Genomic DNA, 11685 nt, shown 5'->3' with positions numbered 1-11685 from the left:
TTTAATTTTGGACATTTGTCCTCGCTGTGCCGTTCCCAGCCATTTTGCAAGCTCTTGTGAGTGAGGTGCGTGGTAGACACGGCGAAGCACTTGTTGTCCCGTGTTGTCATCATTTTTACGCACAAGACAATATGAGAAATAAGCCGTGTCATACTTCAGAGGGCCCCCCATTCATACACGCAGCCGCTATTTGGAAATTGTTATTGTCTCAAACAACAGTATTTGTCAAATGTGACCGGGGGAAACTAGGCTACTATAAGTGAAATGAAGTGACGTGTGACGCCAATAGGACGTTTCCACCGCTGCATAAAACCATTGGCGTGCACTGAGGGTTTTGGAGAAATAGGTTCGCTGACAACTTAGGATAATAAATGTTTCGCTTTCAGACAGATATCTCAAACGTGAAATCGCACCCAGCTGCTTGTGTAAAGCAAACAAATAGCCCCCCATGTTAGGAGTCCTCCACTTGTGGTTTGATGAATGAAACCAGACAAAGGTAAATGGTTATTTAACTCATTTCGTAGTAACACTTTGGTAACCGGAGTTTCCGAAATTACAGAGACACAAATGGGGCCCATAGTGTGCCACAAATCCATCTCCCTTACCCACCGCAGCCATAGTCCAATCTGACAGTGAATCACTTCTCTCTTTGTGCAATTTGCACTTTTTTCTTTGCTTTCATTTAATTAAATATAAATACTAATCATGCTGTCATACAGCAGAGGAGAGGAAATTTGATGATAAATGTCCACGATAAATATAGCTGATATTTGAAGCGTATTATTTTAATATTTGAGGTGTTGCATAATAAACTAAATTGAGCTCATCTCAAAGAGTCAAAAATGCTCCACAGCCTAAATAAAAAAAAAATCACTTTTCCTAGAGTCCTCATGTGTTTTGCTTGTATTGCTTTTACAGAAAACGTTAATTAGCAACACATGCCACCATTTCATCTGTTTTTGAACTCCTGCTTTATATAGCCTGTAGTGTAACAATTGTATAACCGAATGCTCTCAGCAAGAGGATAAAAGATAGTTACTCTAGAGGGATTTAGAATACATTATGTGGAGACAACCAGCTGAAAGCTGCATTTAATAACCCAACAAACAATTTAGTCCAGAGCTACATAAAACAAAAACGACCTGGACTGTTGTGATGGCTATGGTGAAGCCATATTCTCTCTCTTTGAAGAACAAATATTTATTCGCAAATGCACCCTTCCTCGCCGTCCAGGAAACGATCCTCTAGATTATTCCAAAAACACCAGTTAAAGACAAACACGCTAAATAATTCCAGTGCTTCAGTAATTATCTCTTTTTTTAAGCTGCGTTTTAGAGGTTCTTGGTTATGTGTGTGCATTGTTCATTTTTGGTTAAATTCTGCCTCCAGTATAAAGCACAAAAGAAAGGCCTCATCAGCTCATTATTCTGCAACTTTCACCTGACCTAAAGCTCCGAGAGAATCATATCCACAATAAGGAAACAACGATCCAGCCTGGAGAAATAACACATTTATGTTTGTACAGTAGGCAACAACAAGGCGCCTGACAACTGACCCAGCGCTACAGACAGGTCGATTGGGAGCTAATAGGTACAATATGCCTGAACAGACATTAATCATGAGAATGAAAACTGTATCCCTGTGAGAGAGCATTTGAGGACAACCTAAAGCACAACCTATAGCATCATTCCAGCGCGAGCGCGAACTAATTAATACCTTAATATCGTAGCCCTTTTGAACGAGACAGGCAATACAAACAAATAAACCACTGGCACGAATACCCCTCCCCCCTCCAAGTCCTATAAGGCAGATAACAAATATGGCGATATCAAATTCAGACATTGCTACGTGCTACATGCAGTTCAGCTCCTGTCCTCCTGTCCCTCATCCCTGCCAGTCAGCAGATGAAGATGTGAGCAATATGGCACACAAGCAACACGTCTGATGATGAAGAGAGAGAGAGGGGGGGCTAACAGGCAAATGTAATAATTGTCACACCGAAACCCCATTTTCTTCTTCATAACGCCTTCCAATTTATCACATTTTACCACTCTAGGTGTGAGTGTAACGCTGTAATGACAGTGAGGGTAGATCCAGGTCCATAACTGGGCTTCCTGTGTCATTTGTGGAGTATATGGAGACAAAACGCGCATAAGAGACAGACCAATGCAAGGACAGAAACTCTATGTAACCCATCTAACACATTGAGGACTTATCGATGTACTCATTACATTCTGAATGTATCAGGCAAACCAAGGCCACATCTCTTTCTGTCTCCCACACACACACACACACACACACACACACTTGCCTTCCTTCTCACACGTTTCCCTTCTCATTTGTCTCTGCACTGGCTCCACAGTCTCTCTGCCCCTTTCTCTCTTTCTCTCTCTCTCTCTTTCTCTCCCTCCCTCTCCTTCCTCCTCTCTATTCCCACACAATGCATCACACTCGGTGTTCCTATCGACTGGCTTACATGCTGTAAAATACATTTTCCAGATTGATCACGCATATCACAGCAGCTTTGCAGCGGGGCCTAACCCTTTTGCCAAATGACGCCCACATCAATATTGAGGCATGCACTATCAAGGCAGAGTTTTTAAGAACGAGGGGGGAGAGAGGGGTGGTGGGATATTGTTTGGTTTGTGAAGAATCACCTTGATTAAGCCACAGGAGGTAGGATAGAGGTGGTTCTGTGTGGTGCGCAGGCTTTCCTTGCTGTCTGGGAAAAATATTAAACATTAATACGCTCACAGGCTGGCAGAGAGCTCACTGCTGTAGTTCGTTGCGTATAGCCTCCCCTCCTTTTGTGTTAGTATTGCCAGTTATGTCAGTGGGTCTTTTAAAAATGTAAGGTATGCACCCATTGTGCAATTACCACTTAATCTCGTGTATCACCTCGTTCTCACTGGTAGAGGCAAACTGTGTATTCAGAATTATATGTTTGAGTATAAGGCTCCGCAGAACAGTGACTCAGTAAGCTGCACTTGCGCCTTTCTTATATAAACCAGCAGCGCACAGAGACGTCAGATTCCGCTCAGATGGTATAAAATGAGTCCGAGAATTTTGACATTTTGCTCCCAGGAAAATGCTTGAGAATGAGACATTGTTGCCTATTTCTTTTTTTAATAGTACAGTCACCATCACACAACTTCATCAACCGACCCTTCTGCAAAAAGCTGCATCATGGAGTAAGCAAATTGAAGGCAACAACCAATAAAATTCAAGAAACAATGAAAATTTTCAAGACGAAACAAACAAAATGTATTTGAAATGATATATTAAAAGTGCTTTTGATTTTCATGTCTCTCCTCTTTGACTGATGATCGACTCCACACGCACTCATGGCCCGGGGAAAGGCGCCCCAGACGTCCTCTCAGTAAAAATGTCCTGGAGGTCAGTTTGCTGCTGTTGCAGGTCCATCGTATCAATTGGGAAAAAAAGTTCAACCATCAGTGGTGATATTGTCATAGCGATTAGACTGTTTCTTATTTGTCTAAATTTCTTTATTTTTCTGTTTTTAAATTCTCACTTCAATTTTAATTCTTGGAGAACATAGCTTCGACAACATATATCGCACTCATTATAAGAAGCAAAAGGTTATATCAAAAAATTATTAGTATAGAATCACAGAAACCCTGGTTTAGAACCAGAAAAAATACAAAACAGAGAGGTACATAGACACAGGACAATTCTTATAATTGCTTGGAAACATTATTTTCCCGCTAAGTCTTGATTCTTTTTTTCTTACTGCGCATATGATGTTTTTCATTTTATTTGTATTTTTTACAAAAAAGGAAAATAAAGACTAGTATTTTACAAAATGAAGAGTATTGTTCTTGACGATGAGGGTGGATTTACACAGGTGTAAAGTCCAGTTCCAATATTTTTCTGTACATAATGTATTCCATCTCAGTCCCAGAAGACAGAAAAAAAGTAATGTCTTCCAAGTTTCTCAGAAAAGGTCCTATATATAGTCTTCTTGAAGGAGGATGGGGTGAGGGGTGCTGAATTTTGGTCCTTTTTTTCCTCTCTTTTTCCCACTTTCATATAAGGATCATTGGATGGACATGTAAGGCCAGTTGAAGCTGCTCCCGGATAATAGCATATCCCTGATGAGGGTTTCAATAGGAGTTTTACCTACCAAGCGGACGAAGAACAGCTGCTCGATTACCGACGATGAGACGGTGCGCAGAGAGGGCAGCCGCAGCAGGAGCTTCCCAAAGCGGCTGGGCTGGTTCGGGTACTGGCTCCTTACGTACTCCTCCAGGGCGCACTGGGATTTCTCTTGTAGGCTCTCGATGTGAGCAGCGTCCGACAGGCCGCAAGCGTCTGAGAAAGACACACCAAAAACACTGTGGTTAGACTCGTCACGTCTGTAAAACCCCAAGGTACAACATGTTGTGGAAAAGTCTCTGAATCTGATATTATTTTACTGTTAAACGCCAACATTTCGAGGAACTAGTGAAACAATAACTGTGGGCTACAAATATATTATTATAATATTATATTATTATTTATATATCACGTCACCAGGCTTGCAGAAAAAAAACAGTGGAGTCAAATACACATATTACTTCCCCCCCTTATATATGTATTTTGTAAATACATAGAACTCAGATTACATGGCTGGCAATTTCGCTGAATATTTTCTGCACAAAAAAGGAACACAAAACCACATGGTCAATTTTAGCCTCACGTGGGGGCTTCGCTTTGGCAAGTGCACACCTTGCCATACCCAATTTGTGTCGTGCAGAAGCACTCTGCTTATCATTCAACATCAGCCTTTACGTGTTATTGACAAAGTGGAATGAACAAACACACTGCCCAAACATGCTACATCACACTGAGCGAGTGGGACTGTCATGCAGAATAAACAAGGGGGCTTGCTGCTGGAGTAGGGGATGCACAACTCAATGGAGGATATCTTTGCCTGCTCTCACAACAATCGACCAGAATATAGAGTTAAATGTCATGAAAACAGTGTTGTTAGTGTGTAAGGGAAGAGATGATGGGGGGCAATGGAGCAAAGGCGAAAGGTAGGGTATGGGCCCAAAGGCCGCTGCTCTTGTTGTCTGGACTCTGGGGATTCAAGTATAAGGAAACATAAACGGCACTGATGAATCTGAAATTACACTGGATGTAATGTGACCTAATTACTCTGCAGTAAGCTGTTAAGTCATTTCGCCGCTCTTCTCTCCATAGACCACTCTTGGCCTGTTTTTTGATGGAGCCTATAGGACAGGCCGCTGGAAGCAATCAAATTTATTAGGGGAGGTGAAGTCAATAGTCACGCAGAAGCGACATAAAATGTCAGAAAATGAGCCTGTGCAACAACGCAGGCGAGCCGTGTGTTTTGGTGCTCACTGGTGGGTTGTGCAGCCCTGTGCAGCCACGCTTCACTATGGACAAAAGCATATAAGGCTTGTTAGTGTCGTACGATGTTTTAAAGAGGAGTGTTTTTTTCACACAAGCCGAGCATGCGTGTTCTATAAACTGCTGTAAACGCAAAGCAGCGTAACCGCTGGCATATATGGTCCCACATGGAGTCTAGGCTGTCCTCAAAAGAATCTGGATTGAGCTGTGCTTTTGTAGAAACTACACAGAGGAAGACAGCTTTAGTTTTCAAGCACTAATACATTAAACACCGGACAGAGGCTTTTAAGCCTATTCGTGATTCCTCGGTGCTATAACTCACTATGTTCAGACACAATAACCTTATGAACCCGGGGGCAACGCTGAGATCTCGGGGTGATTTACTGTGACCTTAGTCCGGCCGGTCAGAGCCCCATGTATGCAAATCCCTCTGGATTAACGCTGAGTGTCCCATTTAAAATCTACAGCGATCAATATGGTGGAAATTAATTACATTTGCAAATTTGTGGGAAAATATAATACTTGTTTGTTGCAATGCAGCGATATAGGAAGCATCGCAAGAACACAGGCTGCAGTTGGGCGAGTGCGTAAAGAGAAAGCTGGTCAAAGACAGCCCATAGTTCTCCATTAGGCCTGCCTGCAACCCTGCACCCCACCACCTCAATAGACTGAGACATGGGAGCAGATAGCTTCCAGATTCGCAAACGACTATTTCTGTGGTAGGTTAGCAAAAGCACACACTGCAGCGTGCACACGTGGATGAGGCCTTAATGTAAGACAATGATCCTGAACTGTGGTGATATACTGTAGCCTGGCCACCATTATTTATGCATCAAATACTGACAAGTCTGGTGTTATTAAAGGCAAACAATCCACGCTGGTCTTGGCAAAGTGCCACATGACTTGCTATAGCCAAAACCAGTCGTAGCCTATCAACCTAACTAAATGATCTGTTAGAAAACATGGAGGATGTTAATGAGTGTATGAAGTTTATCTGGGTAATCTGGGGTAAATAACTGAAACGTCGTGCAATAGAAAAATATGGCCAAATATGTCAGTGCACGCGGTAAAGCGAATCTAACAGGATGTCACATCACTTAAATACGGCAACTGAGGCAAAGTATGCATTTATTTTTGTAAAAACCTATATTTACCTCTCAGGTGTCTTCCGAATTTGGCGTGTCAAATTGCCAAACCCCAGAACTGAAAAGTAGTTATTATGGCTCCTAAAACTAAAAATATACTAAAAATAAAAAGTTCTCTAACTGAAGGAAAAACTACATGGTAATGTTGTATTCACCTATTAAAAAATAATAATAAAAAAAAAAACAAAGAATGAAAGAAAGGAAATTGAATGTTTAAGTTTAGTATTTTTGCAATACAATCTTTGACTTCCTATTTACAAGTCTGGTGAGCACTCAAAGTTTGGATAATTTAAATTACACAGCTTATTCTTACTCTATACACACTGTATGACATTTTAATCTGGTGTTGAAGAATAATCAATAATATAATATTATTTATTAATAAAACATAATATATTATAATATAAAATTATGCAAATTAAGATAATGTATATATGCAGTTGTGCATCACTGTGACATAAGGTAAATAACAATAATTATTTAAAAATGCTCGAGGACAAGTGTAGGCTCACCATTAAATATAATAGGGGACTATGACGCTTTCTAGGGATATTGAACGTGGGAATTATTTCAGTATAACTTCAAATATAAGAACTACAGTAAAACTGCATATTTTATCTCAAAGGTGTTCAATTATAGTATATGTAAAACTATATTACATAATTTTGTAATGGGCCAAATATGAGACAATGAGGTCAAAACTTTGAGGTGAGTCCTGAAGTAGTTTTGGGCCTGTGGGTGAGTTTAAACTTTCCTTTTCCTCCCAATCATCAGCAGACTCCCTTGACATAACAGGCCTAATGGCACCAAGCGTACACAACCGACTCCAAAATAGCATCTAAATTACGCACCGAGAGTAAATGAGGACCTTTAGGACCTTGCCCCAGTCAGCCATCAATTAAGCTATCAACAATGTAGGTTACTTTTGAAAATTGCTGCTGATGACTTTTCAAAGCGTGTGCGACAAGAGAAACTATCCTCAATAACTTAGAAAATTAATAGGTCAGCTCAGATTAATCTACAAACAATCTATACAACAGTGCTGCTCTGGGTCCTACAGAAGCGATGCACTGACATATGAGTCAACTTCCATCAGCTTTTTTGATCTCAGCCTGCTAAGGATTATTTCCTGCCCCCCAATACATGTGTTAGTGCACGCAAAACAAGGATAAAAGCATGCACCAACACTCATAAATGCATCAGCTGTCATATATCACCCAGTGATAGACTATTTCTTCTTTACGCTCGATTATTTGACACCTGTTCCAAAATTTATGGACGCGAACATACAGTGTCGCTCTCGGCTCTGACGTGATCAAAAAAGTTTAAACTCAACAATTATAAAATATTTACATATGTGAGACTGTCAATTATATCCGTTTTAAAGCGCATTCAACTGAGTGGTACACTGCAAAAACTTGATGCGCTCACTCAATCTGGATTTGTTTACACGTCTTATGCTGCGGCTACAACTGACATGGGAATGCATGTAAGTGGATATGTAGCAAGCTGTTGACAAAATAGCTATTCCATCGGCAACACAAACATCTCGTAAACTCAGATTTGTGACCAGCCTATGCTTGACAGCCATATTCTTGATGCCACAATGTTTCGCCCTGCGAGCCTCGCTTCCAGTAACATTATTGCAACTAGGCCTCATTTGATTATAGACGAGTTCCTGTGTGACATGTCGGACACCCACCTGATGTAAAAAGCACGATGGCCTTGAGGCAGCTGTACTCTGCCGAGTCTACATGCAGGGTCTTAAGCTTCTCCACTTGCTCCTGGAAGATCCTGATGTGATCCATGAAAGCCACGACGCGGTCCGCGGACATCGGGGAGGCGTGGAGGCCCGCCGCGGCGAGCAGAGGGGCCACATGCAGAGGCATGGAGCACTGGGCCGCGTTAAGCACAAACAACTCGCTCCACGTCAGCCTGAGAAGGGACACCTGGTCGGTGATCTGCAGGTCGGGAAAGAAAGGGATGTTTCTCGCCCACTCCACGGCGCTGAAGAGCAACCGAGCCGCCAGCTCGCAGATGTTCTCGATGCCCATGATATTGTTGGGCTGCATGCACTGGCTCCCGTACCGGGACGTCGGGTAAGGCTCGGCCCGCAGCAATAACGAGATGTATCCGGACAGATAGCAATGGCCATTCAGAGGGTCCCCGTTCGTCAGCGCGTACTGGCCTGGGTTGGGCTGAGTTGGAGGCATTCGTCCTCGCTGAACCGCTGACAAAAAGAAAGAGAAAAAGAGGAAATGTGCATCCAGGACTGATAAACATTGTTCATAAGTAGTACAAGCGTAAAGCAGGCTAGAGCTAGTGTTTCCCCTCACTAAAACGGCATGCCCTGAAATCTAAATTCAGCATGCCTTGCAAAACATATTGACTAGTTTATGCCGTTTGTAAGAGCAAATTATTATATCGACAGCATAAACATCTCATTAAAACAGATGTGTCCCTGAACCTTCACACTGTTTGCATTTGTATTTAGGGTTGCACGCTACATGAGCTGTATGCAAAATGAAAATCACTTTTAGAAAGCAAACACACACATTTTCTACTCTAGAAAAGTACATTTAACAAATTTACTATTGTGAGTATTTCAGGGCATATTAGCATATTGCATACTGCAGCCTACTTATATTACTTTGTCATTATATTTACGTAGGCGTTTGTTTATATTAATACGTATTCACTGCGGCCAAACATATCACAAATATGATCGATAATTGCTGTTAAATGCAATCATATTTACAAATTTAAGCCACATCAAAAGGGCAGCTGGGAATAAAAGGAACTCTGCTATTGTTTATTGTTAAAAAATAAAATATTAATGTATCTCAGGCTGCATTATACATAGGCTTGTAGTTTATACTCCAAATAGTGGATTTTAAATGAGGGATGTTTGCATGAATTGTAACAAAACACTTGACATAGAGAGTAAAGTTACACGGCCTGTATTGCACCAGGCAAAACAATGAGCCATGAACAACTTCAGCGGCATTATTCAGTGTGTCTGAGCTGTCTAGTCAGCATAAGGAGCTCGACAGAGACGTGGGTTTGTAGTGTGTTCATTTTACATTCACACAGCTTACAAACCCCACTGTACTATTATAAATTAGTAAGCTGCACATAGTTATTGAAGGGACTATTAGCCTTGCACACTGTACAAACACACACGCACACTCACACACATACACATACACACACAGAAGACAGACGGACATATACAGGCAGGCACACACACACACACACACACACACACACACACACTCACACACACATACTCACAATCCCTCTTTTGCTCTAAAACCTATACGTAAAAAGGGCCTGTTGGACCGTCTGGGTTTGCTTGATAATAGTACAATTTAGACGGCAAGAAAACAAAAAATAAAAGGGTCAGCTAGACGAGCCGCTTTGTTCAAGCGACCTGCATTCACAAGCATAGCTGCTGTGGCTGCACTGGCCTTTTACCCCTCTCCTACATAGGCAGAAAGACTAATCATTCATGCAAACATCCCCAAAAAACATGGATGGAGACTGCAGTATGCCCAGCCATATGCCTGTGACCTTAATGCAACATGGCAGCCCTGATCGTCTGCTACTCGGATGCGTAATCATGAGTGGCTTTAAAAATATATATTCACCTTCCCGCCGCATTCCCACTTTTAAACACTTCTTCAGCCGGCAGTATTGGCACTGATTTCGGTGGTGCTGGTCAATGGGACAGTTCCTATTGGCACGACATGAGTATGTTAAGTTCCTCCGTACACTCCTCTTGAAGAAACTTTTGCATCCCTCGCAGGTGAACTGGCCATAGTGTTTGCCGCTCGATTTGTCTCCGCAAACCACACATTCAATATGCTGCTGACTCTGTCCAGAATTTTGACTCCCCTTGTCCCCAGCAGTCCCCGGTGTGGACGGCGGTCCCGGCTGACTGGGGGTCTGCGGAGTGTGCGGCGCCGCCGACGCCGCCTGCTGCTGCTCCCTCGCCGGCTGCGCTGCTGGGTTGGGGCCGCTCGGAGGTCCTCCGGCCACGTCTTCCTGCGGATCTCGCCAGACGCTAACTACCATTGCCATATCTCGGCCCCTGAAAGTGCTATAAAGCGAAATGATCGCCGGTGTTTATGAAGCGTAGAGGAGGAAAAAATGAGATCTCAAAAAGACGGGGCAGTGCAAAGTCAAATAGGAGCACGCAATCTCATATGGGGTAAGAAGGAGAGTACAACGCGATCAATACATTCAAAATACAGGGCGATTGAATAGGCACCCGATCAGGATATGCAAGTATCGGGAGGCCAGTTCCAAGGTAAATTGCAGTCAGCCATTCAGGAATCCCTAATCTTGTAGGAAAACCAGAGTCCAGTCGTAACAAATTGCAGTTTGATATAAAATAGCCACAAAGGAAAGGCAGGAGCGATTCACATGGACGCAGGAGCGAGTAAAAAAAAAAACCTTTTGCTGGAAAGACACGCGATCCAAAGTGCTGCGGAGATAAATTCCTTTCTCTTTTCTTCCCCTTGCTCCTTTACACTCCCGTCTTCGCCGTATAGGAGGGGAGGAAAAACTGAAGAGCCGGATTTTTACATCTATATTCTTAAATAAACCTCATCATCTCGCCAGGCAGCGAAAGAAAACCGCGTCGCCGAATGGAGTGCCCATGTATAGTTTCACCTCTCTCCAGCAGGAGGAATGGAGATACGAAGAGAAAAGATAAAAAAGAAGACCAACACCAACAACTAATAGAATATGCAAGAAGAAGGAGAGACCCAAAAATGAATGCGCTTAAACGGGAGGACCAGCAGAGCAATGTTTCCGAAACGGGGGATCTGCGCGAATGTCTGTATATAGTGAACTTTGACACTACTATTGAAACTGACACGTTTCTATGGAGATCGCTGCGCCTTATATGGTGCTCATGTCAAGGAGCCAAGAGAGGGGCTGCTGGAGACTGATAATCAAAGGCGACTGACTGGCCAGAGCCCTGCATAGAGGAGGAGGAGAGGAGGAGAGGGGGGAGATAGGGAGAGAGAGAAAATGGGAGGCTAAGGTTATAGCCAAGCCCTCTCTTTCTCTCCATTGGTTAGAGTCCCCCTCCGTTCATTCACTGCAAAAAATGTCCATCACGATAAGCCATCGAGTCTCGTGTTCAAATCTTGAA

The 11685-nt window shown here is 42.7% G+C and overlaps 1 protein-coding gene across 1 annotated transcript; it reads right to left on the bottom strand.

The window, feature by feature from the left end:
• Nucleotides 1-1490: 1490 nt before the first annotated feature.
• On the bottom strand, nt 1491-11493 carry nr2f1a (nuclear receptor subfamily 2, group F, member 1a). The gene is made up of 3 exons (XM_042488151.2): nt 10172-11493; nt 8224-8751; nt 1491-4332 (listed from the first exon to the last, which is right to left on the bottom strand). The coding sequence occupies exons 1-3, from the start codon at nt 10602-10604 to the stop codon at nt 4058-4060; spliced, it is 1236 nt and encodes a 411-aa protein (XP_042344085.1). The 5' UTR covers nt 10605-11493; the 3' UTR covers nt 1491-4057.
• Nucleotides 11494-11685: the final 192 nt, after the last annotated feature.

Source organism: Plectropomus leopardus, chromosome 4 (assembly GCF_026936395.1).
Source record: "Plectropomus leopardus strain MGB_pleo_1.0 chromosome 4, ASM2693639v1, whole genome shotgun sequence".
In the NCBI taxonomy this organism is placed as follows: domain Eukaryota; kingdom Metazoa; phylum Chordata; class Actinopteri; order Perciformes; family Serranidae; genus Plectropomus; species Plectropomus leopardus.
Note: the sequence above shows the minus strand (reverse complement) of the source record. Positions and strands in the feature narration are given on the sequence as shown.

Excerpts from the sequence above, each read along its gene's own strand:
- nr2f1a (XM_042488151.2), bottom strand. The coding sequence starts at position 10,604 with ATGGCAATGGTAGTTAGCGTCTGGCGAGATCCGCAGGAAGACGTGGCC. Across the intron at positions 8,752-10,171 it reads AGTGGGAATGCGGCGGGAAG|CGGTTCAGCGAGGACGAATG; the intron begins GTGAATATATAT and ends TCTTTTTGTCAG. Across the intron at positions 4,333-8,223 it reads CATCGTGCTTTTTACATCAG|ACGCTTGCGGCCTGTCGGAC; the intron begins GTGGGTGTCCGA and ends TGTCTTTCTCAG.